The 27,323-nt window shown below is 32.6% G+C and overlaps 1 protein-coding gene across 1 annotated transcript; it reads left to right on the top strand.

Moving 5' to 3' along the window:
• Positions 1-4,863: 4,863 nt before the first annotated feature.
• LOC137389873 (uncharacterized) lies at positions 4,864-8,952 on the top strand. The gene is made up of 7 exons (XM_068076023.1): positions 4,864-5,049; positions 5,571-5,670; positions 6,636-6,803; positions 6,974-7,108; positions 7,407-7,496; positions 7,695-7,954; positions 8,395-8,952. Exons 1-7 carry the CDS (start codon positions 4,867-4,869, stop codon positions 8,605-8,607), a joined length of 1,149 nt encoding a protein of 382 aa, XP_067932124.1. The 5' UTR covers positions 4,864-4,866; the 3' UTR covers positions 8,608-8,952.
• The last annotated feature ends 18,371 nt before the right edge of the window (positions 8,953-27,323 follow it).

Below are 27,323 nucleotides of genomic sequence, written 5' to 3'. Positions count from 1 at the left end.
TATCACAAAAGCAAATACACTTTAATGTCATACATTTCATGAACTTTTATAAAGTGACTGAGTCAATGTTTATCCAGCAAAAAGTATTTGCTTTATTCTTAAACCAAAAAACAAAATACTCAATCATTCCTTTAATGAATTGATGTCATTAATTATGATGTTACTTAATATAGAAATGCTACAGATCTCTAAAAGTCTGTAATGATTTCAATTTTGCACAACTATTTCATGCATCATTTTCTATAGATTTTGGTCTATTCTATTACCTTAGAAGAGTGTTAGTTCTTGTAATCATTAATGGTTTATTATTTTAAAAATGTTATATGTACATTTGATTGTTACATCTCTATTGAGTAGCTAAATAGTGTGCCTTTAAAGGCATGATATACTCCTGCATGTCTGTGTACTTAAAAAGGAAGTATCTGCTGCCTATTTTGCCAGTGTCAGCTTTTTGGCAATCAGTGCTTTTGTTTTTAAAGTCGAGTCACTTGTGATAGCCTGTGATGACATCGCTAGAGAAAAGAAACACGAGTACTATGTTAAATAGTTGTTATTGGCATACATTGGGAGGATGAATTTCAAAACGCCTCCATAAAGTATCTGGTGAATCATGCCGTAATAGTTATACCAGGGAACTTTTCAACGCACCAGCTATGATTTCATGTCTTCCTGCTAGACCAGTTTTTTCACAAGTGTTTCTTCTATTAAAATTCTTGACCTTGCTATTATCTGTATTTCAGGCATTCATGAAGTGACAAGATCTGCTGATGGCTGTCTAGAGCTGTGATTGAAACTTCTATCATAATCATTATTCCTCAAAGTTTTACCAAAGAAATTCTTGTACCAAACAGAATAACAGATTTATGGATCTGGTTAGTGATACACAAACATCCAGGGCCTACAAAGGGGCAGACTTTGCTGCAACAATTTTTCTCTGATCCTACAGAGAATTCCATAGTTATCAATGGTCACTCCTGACTTTATAGGCTTTTAGAAAAACATAAGTAGTAGGGGAGTTTCAACAGGATACCTAATATCAACGCATGAGATTTTCACTTTTTCACATCCTGAAAGAAGTAATATATGTTTTAATACAAGATTTTCTATGTCTATTTTATATACTCAAAGCGTCATTGCAGCTGTTTATTATAGTAATTAGTTTTTGGTGTTTTATAAATCAATCCAATTTCCAATTTGTCCCCAACCATGTGGGTAAAATTGAGCGCTACGCTAATATCAGTGGGATCGTTTGGATGATTCAAAATAATGCTTTTATTAGGTATTTATTCATTATAATAATTTGAAAATAGTACGGTAAATTACGTAGCTTTAAAGACAATAAATTATAAACCCAATTATATGTATAGCCCACACATAAAGTCAGCATCCTCATCATTGAAGCCAGCAAAAAGCTTGTGAGCCCAGCTACTGCAATCCCTGCGTTTCACCTATCCACTGTCAGCGTTATCTATTCAGTAGGAATCATTGCAGTATAAACAGCTAACATCTTCGTAGTCGTTATTGCTACTTACTGGTGTAGGAATCTTCTCTATTCTGGCCTGTTTAGTTTGTTTCTTATATATTTTATTTGGCCGCTTTCTGAGGTTTTTTTTCTGCCAAATGAGCCAAATAAGCTTCATTAGTAAGTATTCCTCTCTTAGTGTTAAGTTTTGTGAATGTATAAGTTGATTATTTAGGAAAAGGTGATATTTCTTTGGGGTGTTTATGAAAATATGTGTGTCTGGTAGTTAATGCAGAGTTTGATGATTTGCTTGGAAAAGGTGAAGGAATAGGACTACCTGCTTATAGATATTGCATGCTTCTGTATTGTCAGTAGATGCTGGTCTCTCGAACATGTCATCAGTGAATACCTCACGATCTGTTGGGAGAATCACACTCCTCCTAAATTCACTGGTGGCATCTGCTGGAACTGAAGCTTTGACATTGGCCTTACCCAATAAGGTTGCTACATTGTCTAACGCCACTACATGGCTGGGATTATTACACAGCCATACCTCAACTTCCTTGTCTTAGTAGGTGCTGCGTGAACACATCATAAACACCTCCAGGAGCTGCATGCAGTGGCTATGGTGTGGTGGCAAACCAAGTTTAGTAACATCACTGCGTTTTGTATTACAGCAAGATTCTGTTTGTGGTTTTTTGTGGCCATCAAGTATCAGCAGACCTGGGTTGTTTCGAGTAGACCCGGTGTGCTTGAGAAATTGTTCAAACCACATTTCAAACACTTGAATTTGAAATCTATGCAGAAGGATGTGTGACACAGAGGGAATCTGGTGGGCCCCTAACTTGAAATAGAGCTTCATGCAGACTCGAGGACAAATTAGCATAGGAAAGACAAACATTCTAACAGCATTCATGCACAATAATTTAGTGCTCACGGTACCTCATTTAGCTGATGTCAGAGAGCCCACCTGTGTTTTTCTGCAAAGAGAAACCACTTTAGAGGTTTTGGCTTGCACTGTAGTAACACCTATCTCAGCCGTGTTAAATATACTACTTGCTGGAAACTGTTTAGCATCCTGAATACTCTGCAAGAAGTCAGAGAATGGGGATACAGATCGTCTATTGAACCCTTGGGCTCGCGCTGTGAAGGTAGCCTCGGGGCTTTTCAGTGACAAGTTATGACTACTCATGAAACTTCTCATCCATTACCAACCAGATCGTTTTGACTCATTGTGGAATGGATGTTGAATGTTGTTGCTCTCAGCATATTGATTTACCAAACTATGCAACCCAGTTGTAGTCAGACCATACAACTTCCATAGACCATCTATAAACTTTACATATGCTGCAAGCTCAGCCTCTTAATTAATTGTAAATGTAGTTGGTCTACTGCCCAGTCCTTAACTGGTTTCTTGAAATGGTTTGTTGCCATTCTTAGACCGGCGCTCTGATGTACTTTTTTGGAACACCATACTTATTTGCGGCACTCAGGCATCCACATTCATCTTCCTTTACTTCAGCTATTGCTTTAAGCATAGAATCCTCATCTCATGAGTGCCTGTTGGTTTATCTTACATAATCTTGTGGAATATTAACACCTAGAAAGTGTAATGAAATGAAGTTTCACAGCCTGAGGTAAAATTGGGATAGCTTTGGGTAAAATGGGATACAAAGTATCCATTTTACCCAATACTCTTAGTCTATAAAGTTTACGTGTAAAAAGAAAGTGAATAAATGAATCATTTTTAAATTCTATGCCATCTGAGGCTTAAACACTGAACAGGTTGCAAAAGTTGTTACTGGTTATAAAACAGATAATTTGTGATTCAGTAATTAGACATATGACCTTTGGTTTTTGCAAGAAATTTGAAAAGAAATGAAAATCTTTTACAAGTTTTCTGATCATGAAAAAATAGAATATGACCTTTACATTGAGTTAGCATAGGTCAATGGTATTCTCTCTGTGTTAATTAGGATTCGCTACCGCTCTCCTATATACAAAATATTGCCTTATCCCATTCTACTTCATAACTGCATATACCCCAACTTCCCCTATCTTTACACTTGAAAACTTAAGCTTTTTTAAAACTGACATTTGTGTAAATGTAAACAAATTGCTCACCATTTGTCTTAAAATAATTTTTTCTGTCAATGATATTATCTAAATGATGCTGCAAACATTCACAAGTGAAAATATATGGTGGCACGATTGACCATGCAATTAATGAAGTATCGAGTGTTACTAAAGATTTATCACTCTCAAGTACTTTACAGCCATGATCAAAAATATATCAATGACATATGTTGAACTCAGTTAATACCAGTGCTCTTCAGCAGACAACAGGGTCTATCCTAAGATAAATTTTGTTTATTACTTGTGTTGCCATGATTAAACAAAAACTTAGCTAACATACAATACACATCAGAGTATACTTAAAAAAAGAACCCTAACATTAGTTTAATAATAGCTTGTATAAGCCGATGTTGGAAGCACTGACATTGTGTGCTCCACATTAGACATTTTTTGATGAAATGGAGTGTTTACAGACCAAACTTCAACTCTCTATCTTAATGACTGTTGCAAATCATCTAGGGTAGACAGCTGTCAGAACTGATAGAATGCCTTTGCTAGTGAAATGGATGAAACAGCGAAATGTGAATGATGTAGTATTTCACTCGGACAGTGATGTAACAACATGTTACTTGACCCAATTTTCCATAAACGGATGCTGATGCTCTACAGAAGTATAAAAGCAGCTAGACATGAATATCAGTAACCAGAAGGTGCTACTGTATAAGGCAAGTGTATTACATATACAACTAGTCTTTGATTCTACTTATCAGGGTTGAACATTAAACTCGGAAACATATACACAAATATTTTCAAACAACATTTTGATTTTTACTTACCAAAATATTTTGTGGTATGAATTTGGTTTTACCATGAATTGTCAAAACGTCTTTTGCGCCGATACAAATGGAGAAATATCCAATAAGATTCTTAATACCAAAACAATGAAAACAAAAAGGCTCTCTTAGCATACATTTGCATGATGGCATTTTTATTCATCCTTAACATTAATATATTTAACCGTTCAGTTTAATTTGAAAATTAAACTTTTTTAGTTAAATAATTCTACAATTATAAAACTTACTTGCAAGAAAAACAGTTTTGGTTAGAAGCATCAGAGGGAAATTTTGTAATAAATTCTCATAAAAAACTCGCTTGTCTGGTATGCCTTATTACTATTATTATTATGTTATCATAATATTATGATTAAAGTTTCACACATAAGATAGTGAGCATTAAATGCACCTATCTGAGTAAAAATCATATTTTGGGATCTTTTATCTATAAGTTTTGTATCTATATACTTTTGTATAATAATTTTAGATTACATAATGGAAAAAGGCTATGTAGTCATGCAACAAAAGCGTAATGATGTCATCCAGATATTGAGTGCTGTTATTGCAATTTCTGCTCTGGTTGTGTCTGTCTACTCTCAAATAAGTTACCAGTTGTTAAAGAATAATGTTGATCATTTATCCAGTAGACTAGATCGGCTAGAAGGAAATGGAATACAGGTGAGAAGTTATTAAATAGGTACGTTAAAGTAACTATAATATACCTTAGTAGCAGTCCATATTACAATAATGTATTCTGAACTGATACAAGTAGGAATGTACAGCAGAGCCTAATAATTTTTAATTTTGTTGTAAAATTGTGAATGGTCACATGGGAGTTTGTTTTCATTTTAAAAGTAGTTTTGTCACACATGTTTAAATATCTCCAAGTGCAGGTACATATAAATGACTAAATACTTGCAACTCTATATAACATACAATATGATAATGACGCATGATCAAAGTATGTTGTGTGTAATATAGACAGTGAACTTAGAACATGCACTTGCGCCTAGCGGAGATTCTTCTTTAGTAAACATCTTGGTTTTATAGAGAAAAAATCAGTAAATTATCTCGCATCAAATGATTAAAAATTGGTCAGAAGATAAATGAATTTGAGCTGTTCACTTATTGGATAAGAAACTGTTTCAAATGCAGAGGTTCATAGGATTGTGATATTAGAAAACTTTATATGTATGTAGGTGTCAATGATGTCTCCAAATGATATGGAACATGCCATACAAAAAAGATCAGCAGAAGACGAGGGAGTCAGTGATGGCATACTGAGTCAATTATCACCAGGTAAATTAGCAAAAATGTAACACTCACTATCGCAAAATTTTAATAGATTTTTGGTATTCAGCTTTTATATCAATGCAATAGGCTCAATAACATAATTATTAGTTTTCTAGCTTCCTACAAGATGTGGAACGGCACACAGCAGTACTTTTACAGTGGATTTGTTCAGTTCCTCAGCTCTACGCTAGCTATATGTTTTTTTTCAATTTGAATACTGTTATTTTCATGGTACCATGATGAAAAGGGAGCTGTTTTCTCAATGCGCTACTAACATAAATAGACAACTCTCAATTGATTGACAAAAAGCATAGAGATATGCATTAAAGGAATCAATAAATGACCTCGATATATCATAAACTGACACTTTTTCGGGCCTGTGAGCAGGATAAAGTTGGTATAATATTCATCTGCTCAAAATACTAGATAGCTATAAACGTTTAAAATGTAGTTTAATTCATGTTTAACTGTCAAACTTAAACAAAACTATTGACCTTACTACTAAGATCAGCGTTGGTCAGGAGAGCAAAACTCCTCAATACAAATAATCTTAAAAGCAGAGAGGAGTAAATGTGTTAAATAAACAGAGACTTGCTATTGATTAAGACTTGATGATGTCATGACAGGTGTAATCAGAGCTAGATATACAATGGTTATTAAATGTATAAATGTTGATGATATTAGTAGGATTGCTTATGAACGCGGTTGCATGTACAGGTTTAACTAAAATATTTTGGGCAGCCAGAAGGAAAGTCATTGGAAACTTTAAATACACGTATTTCGTTTTCTTATGACAGTTGCTGGTGTTCTGTATTGCGTAAATGTGAACTAGACACTCCTGAAAGTTTTTAGAACTTTTGCTAAAGTTTTTATTTGTTCTGATTCATAGCACATTTAGATTATTTTAATTTCATGAAAAACTTGAGCATCGAAAAAGAAACAAAAACTGTTGTTGCATGTTTTACCAACAGGACAACTTTCATACTTAAGAGGACCTCCAGGAAGAGATGGTAGGGACGGTAGAGATGGTAGAGATTGTGAAGAGTCAGATCTGGCTGGACTGAGAATGAGAGTTGGAAAATTGGTGAACCAGACAAAGTCAGTTGTAGAGCGACCATCTGCCAGGCTCTCTGATAATGGTATGTTTTTAATAATTAACAAGTTGAGCATCATCTAAAACGACACTTCATTTCAATGAAAAGGAAAACAGCTCATATTAGTTTGGAGTAAAGTATTTATATAGTAAAATGAGTGTCACACTACAAAGTTTATATTATTTTGAGATAAGAAACACCAATATTATTTTCAGACGAACTCCTACAAGAGTTTAACCAAACAATTGCTCATGGGTTGCTGAGCCTCCTCCAAAGTAACAACCGAAAGTTGGATGAAATTGAACAACAACTGCAAACAGATGAGGAGAGAAGAGGACCCTCTTCAGGGGGTTAGATAAGTTACCCTTTTACAGTACGCTGTAAACAATTGAAGATTTGGTATAAAGAAAAGCTTGAAATTAATAAAACTATTATTCCGAAGGCAACAGGAAGTTTGCTCATGGTAGATTTAATGGGTGATTTATGATGAAAGACTTGAAAATTCTTTACTGCTCATTATGTGCAAAACATTTAGATGCTAAACGAAAATGTATGAGACTTAGATCTGTGATAATGAAAAATTGAAAACTAGACTTTATTTTTATAAAAAATGGAAATTTTGCAACATGGAACTTGATCATTTTGTAGTTGATATACAACCAGCTTCTGGAGGAGGAAGTTCGTACATTAGATGGGGCAGGAAATTATGTGGTAACTCTTCAGAGCTCCTCTACACAGGTTGGTTACAGAATGTTTTTGCTTCCTTCCAGTTTTTAGCAGCTAACTCTATCAAGTAGAAAAGGTTACTTGCCATTTATTTAAATTTTCTTAATTTTGCAAAATTATCAGAATATATTGCTTGTTTATTCAGTTATTTCAAGTGCTGAATAGTATGGCAGTTAATTATATTTCAAGATTTATTGATTTATCATACAGGGCTAGCAGCAGGGCAACACTATAACCACGAAGGAGGCTCATCTGTCTATACATGTCTTCCTTCAGAGCCAGAGTATAACTCATATTTAGGTGGTGACCAGGGTAATTACATATATGGAGCAGAGTACCAGAGCGACTCTAATATATTTCCCAGTCGTATGCATGACCAGAATGTACCCTGTTCTAGATGCTACCTTCCTAGCAGGTCTACAATTATTATGATACCTGCTAAAAGAACTTGCCCATCATCTTGGAATAAGGTGAATTATCATATATCATCTTATTTAAACTCATATTGCATATATGCTGATATTATAAAATACAATTTCAAAATGAGATATACCGGTAAGCCTTAATATGCACATTAGCAAGAAAGTAATTAATTTGCTAGTTTTGTAAACGATATAGAATAGCACCATACGGAATTTTTGCAGCAAGTTTTCGCATATGCTTAGTTTGACACAAAGTTTTTTTCAATCTTCAATGCGATTATCATCACAGTACCATGATAAAAAGGTAGTTGTTTTCTAGTTTTTATCACAAACATAAGTAGATAACTCCCAACTTAATAATAAGATACAAATAAGAAAGGAATTAGACCAATATTTACATTAGGATGAATAAGCAAATGTAATTTGGTTAGTAAATACAAAATTGTGAGTAATTATTAAATATAAAAACTGAGCTCATTTTTGTTTAGGAGTACGAAGGATATCTGATGTCAGGGCACCACGGTCAAAAAAGAGCGTACAACTATGTCTGTATGGACAAAGAACCAGAAGCCTTAACTGGACTGCATGCCAATTCAGATGGAGCGCTGTTTTATTTTGTTCAAGGAAGCTGCAGCCAGCTTGGATACTGCCCACCTTATATTCAGGATGCAGAATTAGCTTGTGTTGTCTGTTCTAAATAGCATGCTTCATGTGTACTGAGTTTATGAGCTAACTAAATTAAATAGATACATGGTAACTTTACTGACTTAATATTTCCTTAACCTTGTTAGCTGATTATATAACTTTTATGAATATTGAATATACCAACGACGTAATCTGAAATTCCAAATATCCCTTCCCAATATTAATGTTTCGCATTTAATCCATAATTATTTACTCATGTAATTACTTGTACTATGGAAATATTTGATGCATAGTAATATTTTCCAAAGGCAAAATATAACAATATAAATAATGCTGTTGAGTATGTACTGTATTGATTCTTTACTAAAGTACAGTTTGACAGAATATTTTAGAAATCGTGTACCTGCGATTCAACAAAATGTAAATTGGTTTTCAAGTATCGTGTACCACTAGACCTATATCACTTAATTTGACACATTTTGGAAAAGTATAATTCAAGTGTCAGCATTCACTCTAGCTGATGTGTTCAGCTGTTTCACTGCTGATACACATATTGCTTGCTTTAGCTGAGTTAGGTGATATTTTTTTAACCAGGAAGAACTGCTCTGAAACTTGATTCAATGTACTCAACTGATCTCTCTTATAAACAGACACTTAGTGTAATTCTACAACAAAAGTCAAATATAGAACTGAATGATTGTAATCACTAATGAAAATTATAAAAAACTCAAGGAAACGCTTTACAAAAAACATCAATAGGCAATACAATATTTTAGTGTAGAAGTGAGCAATTGACAAAAAGTGAATGTTTTAGCAAGGTAAAGCTTGTGTGTAAAATCATCAATACAATTGGTACATGCAACATTCTTGTCTTACATGATGTCTTCTTCCTTGTACATTCGGACTGAAAAGCAAGTCTTGGCAAACTAACCAGAACTTGTAGGGTGGAAAATGAGAGCAAATGGGCTTATGAAATAAAAATAGCCATATTCAATGAGTACAACAGTTAGCCAAGAAAAGGAAAGATAGGGATGCTATCCGGCTATATGTTATCTTGGTATTAATGTCCTTCTAAACTTGGTATATAAGTTGACAGAAATTTTACTTTTCACTGTAGTTTCCTGCCCAAAAACGCGCACTGAAATGTTGCCTCTCACATCCTAAACCACTGTCAACATTATTTTTGACGTTTTTCTGTGCTTCTTTGAAAATTTTTGACAGGAAATAATGGGTGTTTCAATCACATTGACTGCTACTTTGACTCTGGCTGATAGCAAACCATCCAAGTCGAAACAAAAGTCCCAAATTTGTTTAAAAAACAAGCTCACTTTCCTTTAACTATGTTCAAACTTTTCCTAGAAAATTTCAATTGCTTAGCTATGGCGGCATCACTGAGCATGCTAGGTACTAACCTGCAGCACACCTTGGAGTACCCAGTATCCTTTTGAAGAATAGATTGTATTGTTCCAATGGAGCATCTCAATGCTTTAGCAGTTTTCTTAACTAACATCCCATGTCTTCTCTGACGAGCTTGTTCAAGGCCCCCAATTGGCTGACATAGCTGTCTCTTTTGGCCTACCTGACCTTGATTTGTCCTCAAGATAATCTTTTGCTTCCTCAAAACTATTACGCTGTTTAAAAACCGGTTTTGGTTCTAGCAATAAGAACTATATTAAGCTTTCATACTCCTATTAGTTTCACTTGGTCTGACTACTTCACTTAAAAAAAATCTTATTAGGTTCATTTGTTCAACATATGAGTAAATTTTAAGGAGAGCAGCCATTTTAAAAGAACCTCCAAAATTTTATACCTTCGATCTTTAAAAAAAAAGCAATGAAGCAAACACCTAAACAAGCGTAACTCCAAAAAATATACAATTATTACAATAAAAATTTAATGTATAAATGCATAATCTTTATTAATGTTATATTTTTACTAATGAATGAGATAAACACACATACACACTCGCACACGCACATGCGCATACGCGCACCCGCGCACACGCGAGCCCGTGCACACGCGAGCCCGTGCACACGCATACACACGTCTACTCACACACACTCACACACACATTCAGACTCACTCTCACTCACACTCAGACTTACTCTCACTCACACGCATGCATACACACACGCATGCACATACGCACACACGCACGCACGCACGCACGCACACACACACACACAGTCTTGTAAACGCATGCAATTGGGGACGCGATATTTTTACCATCACTTTGAGGACATTTTTCATCTATCATTAAGAGCTTTAAAAAATAACATATTAAAACAGTTTTTGTTGGGTTTACACATGCACTGATTTTTGGAGCTGTCATCTTATCCGTTTTTCAGTTATAGCTCATGAGAATTTAACACTAACTTTGGGGACATCACATCACACACATGTATGAATTTTTTATCTAATAAACCGGGACTTTTGCGTAGAGAAGATAACTCTGGCTTATTTTTGTTTTTTTTCAACCATTTTGGAGTTGTCGGTATGTGATACTTTTCCCACACTTTCGTAAATGTACTTGTAAAAGTTATCCATCACTAAATTTTTCCCCAAATGTCAACTTAGAAGTTTAATAGTTCTTTATTAAACCTATTTAAAGTACTAATTCTACATATGTATGGTGCGCAAAGGTTGAATCGACCTTAGACTTTTTATGTTTAGTAATAAATTCAGTGTAATCAAGTGCTTCACAGAATTTACGGTGATCTGTTCATGTTAAGGTTTTGAATTGCAAACAGCCAGGCCTGGGTTGCAGGCTGATGTCTATCTAGATTTAAGACTTTTCAACATTTAACGCGAGTATGTTCAAGGTAAACATTTTAACATAGTTTTCATAGAACTCTTAAGCCCTGAATAGGCAAGAAATTTAATTACTATAATCGATAAAGTATTTTGCTACATCTCATTTTATCACTACCAAAAGCAGCTATCAGAAAATTTACATTGCGCGATCATGAGTTAACTTTTTTTTAAAAAAGTGAAAATAACCAGGCAAGCAAATGTGAGCAATTTTTTTTAAGTCAGGAAGCCAAATAAATTTCGATACAGTTAATTTTAGTCATACTTTTCTGTTTGGTTGCACACGATGATTACCACATTTAATTTAAACTTTTGTGCAATTCTTCTGTTTGTAAGCCATGCATGAAAAGCCAAGCATAGGCGGAGACATATTAGAATCAAGCTTTGGAAATGAAACATTGGTATCTCCAATATGCCTAATGTAAGCCCAATAACTTTTACCTTATAAAAATATCATTATGTTTAATAAAACGTGTTATCCGTACCAAAAATTTGCCTTCTTTTACATTTTCTTAAAAATATATTGAGTTGCCTATCTTTGCAAAAACCATACATTTAATTGTAATCTATTCAAATATTTAATAACAAGATTGACTGAACTTTTAGTGCAGATATGACCAAAAGTATGCAAAATATTTTAACCATTAGCTTGGGAGTGTTAAATAAATACTATCACTGCACACACTGATTTGAGCTATCTCGGTACTATTGAAATAAACTTTGTTCCATTTGAAGGCGTGTACGTCATTCAAATTATGTATGATACTACAGTCAATGTTTTTTGAAGTACTTGGCCAGTTATTGTAACTGCAAACCGTCAAAGATAGTCTCAAATATGTTGTCATACAATTTTTCTGATGTATGATGTAAACATAAAAGAAAAGTGTGTTTGTATTAGTATACAGGTATATTAGTTATTTAGGTACAATTGACAAACTATTAGAAGTGCACACGATATCATAAATTCGCTCAATGCTAGTCAAATAGGGTGTCTGTACTTTTCACTATCAACTATTTAGAGGTCAATATGAACACAAGGGAATGTTTGGTATTTTAATCAGCAAGTTTGTAACCATTAGTTTAACAAATTAGTAGAAATATTATCATGAAAATATATCCCAACATTGGTTGTAGAAAAATTATCGCAGGTGTGTATGATATTTTTACCATTGATTTTGGGACACTTACTAATTATTTTATTTGATATCACAGTCATCATCATTCCTAATACCATTGCTGCTCGATGTTCCAAATTTAATGCCAAAATATTAACCCTAATGAATATACTTCTTAAGCAGTTTCCTGAGCACATTGACCAACTATAACAAAAGAGCACAGTCATTCATAGAGTATGTCAACACCATTGCAACAATATGTCGCCAATTTGATTGTAAAATTATTCTCACAGGTGTGTATGATATTTTAACCATTGATTTGGGGACATTGACTGATCATTTTATTTGAAATCACAGTCATCATCATTCCTAATACCATTGCTGCTCGATGTTCCAAATCTAATGCCAAAATATCAACTCCAATGAATGTGCTTTTTAAGAAGTTTTCTGAGCACATTGACCAATTAAAACAGAAGAACACAGTCAGTCATAGACAATGTCAACACCATTGCAACAATATGTCCCCAATTTGATGGTAAAATTATTCTCACAGGTGTGTATGATATTTTAACCATTGATTTGGGGACATTGACTGATTATTTTATTTGAAATCACAGTCATCATCATTCCTAATACCATTGCTGCTCGATGTTCCAAATTTAATGCCAAAATATCAACTCCAATGAATGTGCTTTTTAAGAAGTTTTTTGAGCACATTGACCAATTAAAACAGAAGAACACAGTCAGTCATAGACAATGTCAACACCATTGCAACAATATGTCCCCAATTTGATGGTAAAATTATTCTCACAGGTGTGTATGATATTTTAACCATTGATTTGGAGACATTGACTAATTATTTTATTTGAAATCACAGTCATCATCATTCCTAATACCATTGCTGCTCGATGTTCCAAATTTAATGCCAAAATATCAACTCCAATGAATGTGCTTTTTAAGAAGTTTTCTGAGCACATTGACCAATTAGAACAAAAGAACACAGTCAGTCATAGACAATGTCAACACCATTGCAGCAATATGTCCCCAATTTGATGGTAAAATTATTCTCACAGGTGTGTATGATATTTTAACCATATATTTGGGGACATAGAACAATTATTATGTGTGAAATCACAGTCATGAACAATCAAAAAACCGTTGCTGTAAGATGGCCGTTATTTGACAGCCAAATATCTCAGACATGTTTACGCTATTTTAAACATTTGTATGGTCGCATTAACCAATTATGATCAAATAATGTGCAGTTTTAAGCCATGTAAATTCATCATGCCAAGATGTCTCAATTTGATCACAGAACTATTATCACATATGCATATGACTTTACAATTTTTTGTAAGTTCACTTACAGTCACTAATCATTTCAAAGCATCTGGGCTGTGGGAAAATCTCTCTAATTTAATAGCACAAATATCACAGGAAGTTTTAGTTATATTTGAACCAGTAGCTTGAAAAAATTGATCTATAATTGTAAGTGCACACTTATTCGCCAACCATCTTAAAGCGAATGTGTGAGAAGACTTCACCAATTTTGTGCTAAAACTAATATTGCAACTGTGAATGATTTTGCTTTTATTAGTTTGAAACATTGATCAATTATTACCAATCTACACACAGTGATCAAGCATCTCATAGCTATTGTGACAAGATGTCCCCAAATAGATGCTAAAATACCATCACCAGTGTTTATAATTATGTAACTATTCTGGGAAGTTGGCCAATATGCAACTCCGCTCACAGTCGTACAACAGCTCAAAGTATCTGTAATAAAATTTCCCTATTGCTCGTTTCATTATCTCCACAAAGCTTGTATGATTTTTTAACCATTTGCTTGGGGATATTGAGCAATTATTACAAAAGCAGTTTGAGTGATATAGCATCTCAACGCCATTGTGCTATGTTGTTGCTAATTTGAGGCTTCAAGTATAACCACGAGTTTGCATGATCTTTTAACCATTGGTTTGAAATAATTGTCAAAATTTACTGGTGCATAAATAGTATTAATTCATATCAAGGATGTTACAAAAAGTTTCCTTCAGTTTGTTGTTACATTTGATGACAAAGAATAAAATATCTCTAATTTGGAAAGATGAATACCACAACAAATACTTATTATATTACAACCATTAGTTTGGAACATTACACAATGATTATAAGAGCACAATTAGTCGCCACCAATCTCAAAACATTTGTAATAAGATGTTCCCAAATTGATGGTAAAAATATCAGTGCATGAACATTTGCTTGTATGGCCATTGGTTTAAAAACATAAGCAAATATCATAACTGTACATACAGTCATAAAATTTCTCAATGCTGTTTCAATAACTACGAATATTATCAAAACCGTTAATTAAAATACAACCATTACTTTTAGAATATTAATGAATAAATTAAGTATACTTTCATCCATAAAAAATTCATGAAAAATTGAGAAATTGGAGGTGTGTTTGTTGTTTCAACGATTAATTTTGCAAACATTAGTTTAACCAAATAATAGAAATAGCATTGCGATAATATATCCTCATTTCGGTTTTGGAATTATTATCATGGGTGTGTATGACATTGAACCTATTAGTTTGGGATTTTTACCAATTCTTGTACGAAAATTATTAGGTGTATTAAAAAATATTTATTTTCTTTCAAATATTTGCATGATAGAAACTATTGAGCCTATAATTGGCACAGATACACAAGACAACAACACTAATGCAATACAAATATAATATAATTTGTGTACAGCTAAAAGACAATTTTGCAACTAAAGGTGATTTGCTGTCCGCTAAGTAGGTATTTGCCAGAATTATTTATCTTCAGAATCTGTGAAACAAAATACAACCTGTCAAACACATTTCACTTGCTATGCCTGTTTGGCTTTTAATTCATATTGAAGTTTTTAAAAATAAAAATAGACAGTAACTATCAAATTCTTTAAGTATTTAATAAATTTTTAAGTATAACATTTCAACGTGAAACCTTCGGCAATATTTTACTAAGTCAGTATTGTTTATGATAATAATCATCTATGTGAGCAACATCCAATAATATGAAATATTTTGAAAAGGTGATTCGTCTTTACCGCTAACTGTTGTTCACTTTACTTTTTCGATTCAAAACGCATGGCATAATTCTTTGGCAACTGTGCAGTAAGTTGATGAATTGTGAAAGCTGTTTAGATTGGCAAATATGTACGCATGTCTTTAAAAAAATGGGCATAGTGGAAACCATGTGATATAAAATAAAAGTGAGCATGACCATCAGATGTTGCAAATAAAGTTTAAAATCTTGTGCCTAGGTAGATTTTCGACAAATTATTTGCAGTGTCTGTGAGATTTACAAGCTACCATTTCATTAACAACATGTCTCACTCACCGAATCTGCTTGGTTTTTAGCTAACCATAAAGCCGCGCACAGAATAGAATATTATAGAACTGCGTAGACAGAAAATGCTAAGTTCATTTAATATTTGTAAAGCGTCTATGCTATTGAGCGCAAACTTTATAAGAGTTTAGGATCTTATTTGTCTTTGATTTAGTGTACAAGCAGAAAATGTTATAATCTTGTCATTGTGCGTGAGCAGCGCTGAACTTTACTGATTGCAGTATTGAATAAGTCTCTTTGTTCCCTAAGTTTAATTGATCCTTCTTCAATATTGCATAATCATAAGCAGAACAAGACATGTTCAATGTATGACAGGCAAAGTTTCAACAGTCATAAACATGTTGGCTCAGAAAACTCTCAAACAGAGCAGAAAGTTTATTAATGCTGTGAGAGTTTTTCAAAGCAATTATTAATAAAAAGGGGTGGCTATATACATGTATGAGCTACGCAAAGTAAAGTGAGATGAGTTTTCCAATCTTTAAAACTATAGGTAAGCTTTCCAACAAAGGTAGTAAATGGCCAGCTATAGAATAATTCTAAAATAAATGTTTAATTCAAATTAGCAATCACAATAGAACAATAAGTAGGTTATTGCACTATTGCTATTGATATCTAAAATTATTTTGTTACAATGCAATTTCTAAAAAGACTTGTGTAGTTTTTCAAACAAAATTACAAAATGACAAAACAAGAGTTTTGGCTTGTGACCTTCCTTGAGTAAAAGACCAAAAGTAATAACTTTGTCAGCAGTAATAACAAACAGTTGACAAGGATCTTCAGGCAATTTTGCAAGTGTGCTTGTGCGAATTTTTAACAAGGGATCTACCAGTTGGTAATTATTGGTGCTCAACACAAGTTTTTGTTTAACTTCGTGTCTAAATTATCAGAAATATTTTTGCAAATTGGTATCATTCCTGCAGACTTTTTATTATTGTGAATTTTATAAGCAATTATCAGCCTCTCTTGCTTCATATAAAATTAGCATTGTAATTAAAACCGTTAAATATTTTTAAGTGTAGTATGTTATGGAGAGCATATCTTTAAAGAAAAAATTTCTTCTCTGGATGAGAGGCTGTGTGAAAGTCGCAAACCATATGATCTTATTATTGCCTGCAAGTAACCGTATTGCATAATTTCCTTTGTTCTATTAATAGATCTTGTTGCTGTTTGATGTTGCATCATGATTACCTGGACCCTTGCTGCTTAATGTTTAGCAGAAAATAAGTGGAAAGTAATAATATTTACTTGGTTCAGGAGATTCTCTACCAACACTGAAAGTATACCAAAACGACGGATATTAAACAAAAATTATTACAAAAACAACGACACTAGAAAACAACTTAGCAATAATCACTCACTATTAAAGTTCTTGCTGTGCAAGCCGGTACATCAACCGAACTATCTAATGTGATGCAAAAGAAAAAAACTTTGAAAGTGTGATATTCCAGCAATCAACTTTGAGAATCATGCATTTTGGGTTTAAAAGATTTTTTTCCAATTGCAATTTAAATTAAAAACTAAAGCAAATCAGTAAATACATGACTTCAAACCTTCTATAGTTAGGGTGATATAATTCTATTGACTATCATAATTTTCTTCTGGTATAAGTTGCTCATGGTTAAATTGCATTAAAATTGTCAAAATACTAAATTTCTCTTGAGAAATTGAAAAAGGTTTTATAAGAAATACCCTTCATATTTGTTTTAAAATGTAACTGTTCAACTCTTTGTAAATTCGAGAGTCCAATTAAAGAATTAATTTGTGTTCCATATTACGTTTTGTTTTTCATAATGTTATCAAATAAATCATTTGACAATATTGCCCTATGTCAGTATAGCGTATGATAATAGTAGTCTATGGGAACAACATCAATTTAGATGAAATATTTTAAAAATATGATTTGTCTTGATTGTTAGCTTTTGTTCATTTTAATTTTTCTATTTAAGATGCATGTGATAACTCTTCAGAAACTATGCAGTGATTTGATGCACTACGAAAGCTGTTTAGATAGGCAAATATGTACGCATTTCCTTAAAAAATGGGCTTAGTGAAAATCATGTGATCTGAAATGAACGTGAGCACGACTATCATTAATCCAAAACAAATGTAATATTTCCTGTTTGAGGCTAGCTAGGTGATGTTGCAAATAAAGTTTAAAACCTGGCACCTGGGTAGATTCTTAAAAACTATTTGCAGTGTCTGGGGATTTTGAAGCCACCATAGCATTTACAACACGTCTCACTTGCTGAGTCTGCTTGCATTTTAGCTAACCATAAAGCTTTGCGCAGAATAGAATACTGTAGAGCAAAGTAGATAGAAAATACTAAATTCATCAAATATTTGTAAATTGTATATGCTAGCAAGAGCAAACTTCATGAGAGTAAACATTTGATTTGTCTTTGATTGCTGTATAAAGCATCAAACGTTATAATCTTGTTATTGTATATGACCATCAGTACTGAATAAGTTTCTTTGTTCTCCAGATTTAACTCCTGATTCTTCGATATTACATAATCATAAGCAAGACACTACAGGCTCAAGGTATGACAGGCAAAGATTGAGAAGCGATAACATGTTGGGTCAGACAAATCGCAAACAGCATCAAATATTCACTAATGCCGTGAGACTTTTTCAAAGTAATTATGGAAAAAAGAGCAACTATCAGTAACACAAAGTACAATTAGATGGGTTTTCCAAACATTGAAACTGTAGATAAAATTTACAACCAAAGTTGTCAATGACCAGTTATAAAATAATTCTCATAAAACTGATTAGTTCAAATTAGCAATCACAATAACAATAGAACAATAAGTAAATTATTGCACTATTGATATCTAAAATTAGTTTGCTACACTGCAATCTATAAAAAATTCTTGCGAATGTCAAATAGGATGTTTCCATGGGAAATATTTGACAACATTGATCTATGTCTGTATAGTTTATGTTAACAGTGATCTTTGTGTGCAACATCAATTCAGATGTAATATTTTGAAAATATGATCCGGCTTGATTATTACAGGTGGTTCACTTTATTTTCTCTATTTAAAACATATAACATTACTCTTTGGCGCCTGAGCAGTAATTTGATGCATTTTGAAAGCTACTTATATTGGCAAATAAGTACGCATTTTCTTAAAAAGATTGGCATAGTAAAAACAATACGATTTAAAGTGAATGTGAACATGAGTATCATTAATACAAAACAAATACAATTTGTTCTGTTTGAGGCTAACTGGGTGATATTGCAAATGAAGTTCAAAATCTCGCGCCTAGGTAAATTATTGACAAATTATTTGCAGTGTCTGTGAAATTTACAAGCTACTATTTTATTAAAAACATGTCTCACTCACTGCATCTGCTTGGTTTTTAATTAACAATAAAGCCTTGTGCCAATAGAATATTATAGAACGGAGTAAATGGAAAATAATAAACTCATTGAATATTTGTAAATTGTATAGCACAAATTTTATGGAAGTAAACATCTTATTTGTCTTTGATTTGGTGTGTAAAGCATCCAATGTTATAATCTTGTTATTACAGATGACCAGCAGTACTGAATAAGTTTCTTTGTTCTCTATATTTAACTTGTGGTTCTGCAATGTTACATAATCATAAGCAAGACACTACAGGCTCAAGGTATGACAGGCAAAGGTTGAGAAGCGATAATATGTTGGCAAACAAATCTCAAATAGCACGAAAATTTTACCAATGCTGTGAGAGTTTTTTAAAGTAACTATTAGAAAAACAAGCAACTATGACCAACAAAAAGTTAAATGAGTCGGTTTTTCAAACATTAAAACTGTAGGTAAGCTTTCCAACAGAAGTAGTCAATGGCCCGCTATAGAATAATTCTCATAAAACTGTTTACTTCAAATTAGGAATCACGATAACAACAGCACCATAATTAATTTATTGCCCTATCGCTATTGATATCTAAAATTAGTTTGTTACAATGCAATCTATAAAAAATAATTGCAAAGTTTTTGGAACAAAATTAAAAATAGCAAAATAACAAACGTTTACCTGTAAACTTTTTTAATTAAAACAGCGCAAGTAATAACTTTGTCAAGAATAATTAAAAAAACAGTTAACAAGAAATTGCTAGCAGTTTTGCCAGTGTGATTTTGAAAATCTTTGACCAGGGATCTACTATTTGGTATTTTTTGGTGATCAACAAAAGTTTTGATTTCATTTTGTGTTTTAATTATAAAAAATGTTTTTCTTTATATTGGTCTAACTTCTTTAGATTTTTTATTGTTGTGAATTTTAACAAATAGGTAGCAGCCTCTCTTGCTTTATATAAAACAAGCAGATTGCCCGATTTTGCACGGGTAATAAAAATGACGGTTTCAAGTGAAGGTGTTTTTTTTTATTTCTGCATACTGCATTTATTTCTGTGTACTTTTTATATATTTGTGTAATTTATACTGTGCCTGTTTCAGTTCTACTACAGCTCTCTACTGATTGTAATATTCTTGCTTATCATATCAATCAAGCTTATGAGGGAGTCATGTAAGTTATGCATTGTTATGTTAAAACAATGCATACTTATTATAAATGAACATACAATAAAAGACAAAAAGACACTGATATTTATATATAGATTTTCAGTATGCATTGCTTATTTGCTGAGACGTTAGCTAAGCGCATTTGGCTTTGTATCGTATAACAAACAAAGTTTCATGCATTCACTGAACCGTATTAGGCTCTTACATATATACACTACTGAAATCCAGCTAAAATTATATATGATGAATACTACAATAAAATTAAAAAAATTTTAATCTGTTGCATTCCCATGAACGAAGTAAAAATAAACATTAAAAAAATCATTCATGTTGATGATTATTTGCGGTCAGTATTTCACACCCATTTAACACCCCAAAAAATATTTTTATTGTTTGCGAGTATGCAAAAACACTTTGCCTTTTTGTATACCTAATTTTTTGCCAATTTCATGTGCTCGGTGGACAATTTCATGTGCAATCTCATGTGCACACTTTCACAATTATGCTATTAAAAGTTATGCATGACTTCATTTCTACTTCAAACTCAACTCAAAAGTTCTATAGTTGCCTATGAAATCTTTGTTGAGTAATAAATATACATATTATAACACTTTTTTAATTTACTTTTAGGAACTATTAATGATGATACACGTGTATGATGTACAAAGGATAACTCAGCATTAGGCCATTAGCGATTGACATAAACAGACAACAAATTTAATTACGTTACTGAATTAATTTTGTTGCCGTATCTCATTTTATACTGCTAGCAATGCCAGTCATCAACATATTTACATTGCGTCAGCATGAGTTAACTATTATAAACAAAAGTAAAAAGAACAGGTGAGGTGATGACAAGCACTTTTTCAAAAATCCAAAAGCCAAAAATAATTAAATATATTCATTAAATGTTGACACTGCTGCTTAGTTTTACACATTGATAACCACAATTGATTAAACTAGAAACTTGTATAATTCCATTGTTTTCAAGCTATACATGAAAAGCAAGCCTAGGGACATAGGAGTTAAATTACAATCAAGCTTTAGATAAAATATTGGTATTGTTAACATACTCAATATAAACTTGATGAAATATATATATTTTCTAAAACAACTATAAGTATTTTTGATGAGGAGCGATAAATGTATGGCAGAATTTTCCATCTAGCTGTTTCATTCTCTAAAGATATACTACCTTGTCAAACAGCAACGAAAGTTTTTTAGTGGAGCTGATGAAGGAATACTACATAGTAAAAAAGTTCAATGTTGGTCTGAGAAAGAAAAAACAGAAAATTTCATTGAATTCCAACAACATACAGATCTCAGATTACAAATTTGCAGAGACACTTGAAATTGGTTTAATAATGTTTGTTTTAAATGTTTTGAACCAAAATTATCAGACATTCAAGTTAACTTTTAAAATATATTTTAAATCAGAATTTTGACCATTATTATTCATAGATATAGGAAAAATGTAAACGAGTTAGAGAAAGCATTGGAGGCTACATGTTTTATTTTAATATTTTATTCAGTCTAAAAGTATCAAGGAAGGATGATGTAGTAAAGTTCTTGCAAAGACATACAATGGATCAAGATTTGAAGTCAATAAAGTACATGTACAGAGATCTTATGCTTAAGACTATGTGAAATTAACCTGAGATTTTATGCAGCAATAACTTATGTAAGAAATGTACGTAATGAATTCAAACAAATCTTTTGAATAATAAAGCACAATTTTTTTTTAATTGCGTATAAACTACAACCATACTAAAAATAAAAGCCAGTAAGTAAAGAAGGATGCATATGTGAGAATATTTGAAAACGTACAAGAGCTCTCAAGGATTATTAAAGGCCTGAACTATTGAAGGAAGCAAACGAGACACACTTTCAAATGTCTTCTGAGCGTGTATAACTGCTGACCAAATACATTATATTGTAAAAAAAAACTCTGCAAATGCTAAACTACAAAATACATTTGTAATGCAGAAGAGCAAATATAGCCTTTAGCTAAACATAAGTTCAAAAATAGTATAAACGCTCAATTTGCTTCTGAAGCTACATTTTAAAAAAAACTCACAAATATTGTGACTTTTCACTCACAAATATTGTGAGTTTTCATCTCTTGTAATTTCATTCTTGTAGCAACTCGCAAATATTGTGAGTTTTTACAAGGTAGAAATTAGCTCCCCAATAAGATATAATGTCCCCAATTGTTAGGTAAAAAGTTTCTATGAGAAGAAAACTCCGAAAATACTTGCCTACTCACAAATGGAAACAGGTCAAATGTGTGTAAGAATTTAACAAACTTAATGGGGACTTACATATTTTTACACACACCCACACTCACAGATGTTCTCGTACAAATGCAGGTAATTGGGGACAGTGCTCAGATTTTGTCGGGAGTTGGATTAAACTATATATTTTTTAGTTTTTTATAAGAAAAAAGGGTTTAAAAGATTGGGGACGTCCCCAATTTGTCTGTTAAATTCTGGTGTGAGTTCCCAATTGCATGCATTTACAAGTTCACACACACACACACGCACGCACGCACGCACGCACACAGTCTTGTAAACGCATGCAATTGGGGACGCGATATTTTTACCATCACTTTGAGGACAATTTTCATCTATCATTAAGAGCTTTAAAAAATAACATATTAAAACATTTTTTGTTGGGTTTACAAATGCACTGATTTTTGGAGCTGTCATCTTATCCGTTTTTCAGTTATAGCTCATGAGAATTTAACACTAACTTTGGGGACATCACATCACACACGTGTATGAATTTTTTATCTAATAAACGGGGACTTTTGCGTAGAGAAGATAACTCTGGCTTATTTTTGTTCTTTTCAACCATTTTGGAGTTGTCGGTATGTGATACTTTTCCCACACTTTCGTAAATGTGCTTGTAAAAGTTATCCATCACTTAATTTTTCCCCAAATGTCAACTTAGAAGTTTAATAGTTCTTTATTAAACCTATTAAAAGTACTAACTCTACACATGTATGGTGCGCAAAGGGTGAATCGACCTTAGACTTTTATGTTTAGTAATAAATTCAGTGTAATCAATCGCTTCACAGAATTTACGGTGATCTGTTCAAGTTAAGGTTTTGAATTGCAAACAGTCAGGCTTGGGTTGCAGGCTGATGTCTATTTAGATTTAAGACTTTTTAACATTTAACGCGAGTATGTTCAAGGTAAACATTTCAACATAGTTTTCATAGAACTCCTAAGCCCTGAATAGGCAACAAATTTAATTACTATAATCGATAAAGTATGTTGCTACATCTCATTTTATCACTACCAAAAGCAGCAATCAGAAAATTTACATCGCGCGATCACGAGTTAACTTTTTTAAACAAAAGTAAAAATAACCAGGCAAGCAAATGTGAGTAATTTTTTTTAAATCAGGAAGCCAAATAAATTTGGATACAGTTAATTTTAGTCATACTTTTTTGTTTGGTTGCACTTGATGATTACCACTTTTAATCTAAACTTTTGTGCAATTCCTTTGTTTGTAAGCCATGCATGAAAAGCCAAGCATAGGCGGAGACATATTAGAATCAAGCTTTGGAAATGAAGCATTGGTATCTCCAATATACCTAATGTAAGCCCAATAACTTTAACCTTATAAAAATATAATTATGTTTAATAAAACGTGCTATCTGTACCAAAAATTTGCCTTCTATTACATTTTCTTAAAAATATATTGAGTTGCCCATCTTTGCAAAAACCATACATTTAATTGTAATCTATTCAAATATTTAATAACAAGATTGACTCAATTTTTAGTGCAGATATGACCAAAAGTATGCAAAATATTTTAACCATTAGCTTCGGAGTGTGAAATAAATACTATCACTGCACACACTGATTTGAGCTATCTCGGTACTATTGAAATAAATTTTGTTCCATTTGAAGGCGTGTACGTCATCCAAATTATGTATGATACTAAAGTCAATGTTTTTTGAAGTAATTGGCCAGTTTTGTAACTGCAAACCGTCAAAAATAGTCTCAAGTATGTTGTCATACAATTTTTCTGATGTATGATGTAAACATAAAAGAAAAGTGTGTATGTATTAGTATACAGGTATATTAGTTATTTAGGTACAATTGACAAACTATTACAAGTGCACACGATATCATAAATTCGCTCAATTCTAGTCTAATGGGGAGTCGGTACTTTTCACCATCACAAGGGAATGTTTGGTATTTTAATCAGCAAGTTTGTAACCATTAGTTTAACAAATTAGTAGAAATTTTATCATGAAAAGATATCCCAATATTGGTTGTAGAAAAATTATCGCAGGTGTGTATGATATTTTTACCATTGATTTGGGGACACTTACTGATTATTTTATTTGATATCACAGTCAACATCATTCCTAATACCATTGCTGCTCGATGTTTCAAATTTAATGCCAAAATATCAACCTCGATGAATATGCTTCTTAAGCAGTTTCCCGAGCACGTTGAACAATTATAACAAAATAACTCAGTCAGTCATGGAATATGTCAACTCCATTGCAACAATATGTCCCCAATTTGATGGTAAAATTATTCTCACAGATGTGCATGATATTTTAACCATTAATTTGGGGACATTGACTGATTATTTTATTTGAAATCACAGTCATCATCATTACTAATACCATTGCTGCAAGATGTTCCAAATTTAATGCAAAAATATCAATCCCAATAATTATGCTTCTTAAGCAATTTCCTTAGCACATTGATCAATTATAACAAAATAACACAGTCAGTCATAGAATATGTCAACACCATTGCAACCATATGTCCCCAATTTGATGGTAAAATTATTCTCACAGGTGTGTGTGTGTGTGTGTGTGTGATATTTTAACCATTAATTTGGGGACATTGACTGATTATTTTATTTGAAATCACAGTCATCATCATTGCTAATACCATTGCTGCTCGATGTTCCAAATTTAATGCTAAAATATCAATCCCAATAAATATACTTCTTAAGCAGTTTCCTGAGCACATTGACCAATTATAACAAAAGAAAACAGTCAGTCATAGAATATGTCAACACCATTGTAATGATATGTCCCCAATTTGATGGTAAAATTATTCTCACAGGTGTGTATGATATTTTAACCATTAATTTGGGGACATTGACTGATTATTTTATTTGAAATCACAGTCATCATCATTCCTAATACCATTGCTGCTCGATGTTCCAAATTTAATCCCAAAATATCAACTCCAATGAATGTGCTTTTTAAGAAGTTTTCTGAGCACATTGACCAATTAAAACAGAAGAACACAGTCAGTCATAGACAATGTCAACACCATTGCAACAATATGTCCCCAATTTGATGGTAAAATTATTCTCACAGGTGTGTGTGTGTGTGTGATATTTTAACCATTAATTTGGGGACATTGACTGATTATTTTATTTGAAATCACAGTCATCATCATTCCTGATACCATTGCTGCTCGATGTTCCAAATTTAATCCCAAAATATCAACTCCAATGAATGTGCTTTTTAAGAAGTTTTCTGAGCACATTGACCAATTAAAACAGAAGAACACAGTCAGTCATAGACAATTTCAACACCATTGCAACAATATGTCCCCAATTTGATGGTAAAATTATTCTCAAAGGTGTGTGTGTGTGATATTTTAACCATTAATTTGGGGACATTGACTGATTATTTTATTTGAAATCACAGTCATCATCATTTCTAATACCATTGCTGCTCGATGTTCCAAATTTAATGCTAAAATATCAATCCCAATAAATATGCTTCTTAAACAGTTTCCTGAGCACATTGACCAATTACAACAAAAGAACACAGTCAGTCATAGAATATGTCAACACCATTGCAACCATATGTCCCCAATTTGATGGTAAAATTATTCTCACAGGTGTGTACGATATTTTAACCATTAATTTGGGGACATTGACTGATTATTTTATTTGAAATCACAGTCATCATCATTCCTAATACCATTGCTGCTAGATGTTCCAAATTTAATGCCAAAATATCAATCCCAATAAATATACTTCTTAAGCAGTTTCCTGAGCACATTGACCAATTATAACAAAAGAAAACAGTCAGTCATAGAATATGTCAACACCATTGTAATGATATGTCCCCAATTTGATGGTAAAATTATTCTCACAGGTGTGTACGATATTTTAACCATTAATTTGGGGACATTGACTGATTATTTTATTTGAAATCACAGTCATCATCATTCCTAATACCGTTGCTGCTCGATGTTCCAAATTTAATCCCAAAATATCAACTCCAATGAATGTGCTTTTTAAGAAGTTTTCTGAGCACCTTGACCAATTAAAACAGAAGAACACAGTCAGTCATAGACAATGTCAACACCATTGCAACAATATGTCCCCAATTTGATGGTAAAATTATTCTCACAGGTGTGTGTGTGTGTGTGTGTGTGTGTGTAATATTTTAACCATTAATTTGGGGACATTGACTGATTATTTTATTTGAAATCACAGTCATCATCATTCCTAATACCATTGCTGCTCAATGTTCCAAATTTAATCCCAAAATATCAATTCCAATGAATGTGCTTTTTAAGGAGTTTTCTGAGCACATTGACCAATTAAAACAGAAGAACACAGTCAGTCATAGACAATGTCAACACCATTGCAACAATATGTCCCCAATTTGATGGTAAAATTATTCTCACAGGTGTGTATGATAATTTAACCATTGATTTGAGGACATTGACTGATTATTTTATTTGAAATCACAGTCATCATCATTGCTAATACCATTGCTGCTCGATGTTCCAAATTTAATGCTAAAATATCAATCCCAATAAATATGCTTCTTAAACAGTTTCCTGAGCACATTGACCAATTACAACAAAAGAACACAGTCAGTCATAGAATATGTCAACACCATTGCAACCATATGTCCCCAATTTGATGGTAA

The sequence above is a fragment of the Watersipora subatra genome, chromosome 3 (genome assembly GCF_963576615.1).
Source record: "Watersipora subatra chromosome 3, tzWatSuba1.1, whole genome shotgun sequence".
Lineage (NCBI taxonomy): Eukaryota > Metazoa > Bryozoa > Gymnolaemata > Cheilostomatida > Watersiporidae > Watersipora > Watersipora subatra.
This window is presented reverse-complemented; position numbering and strand designations above follow the sequence as displayed.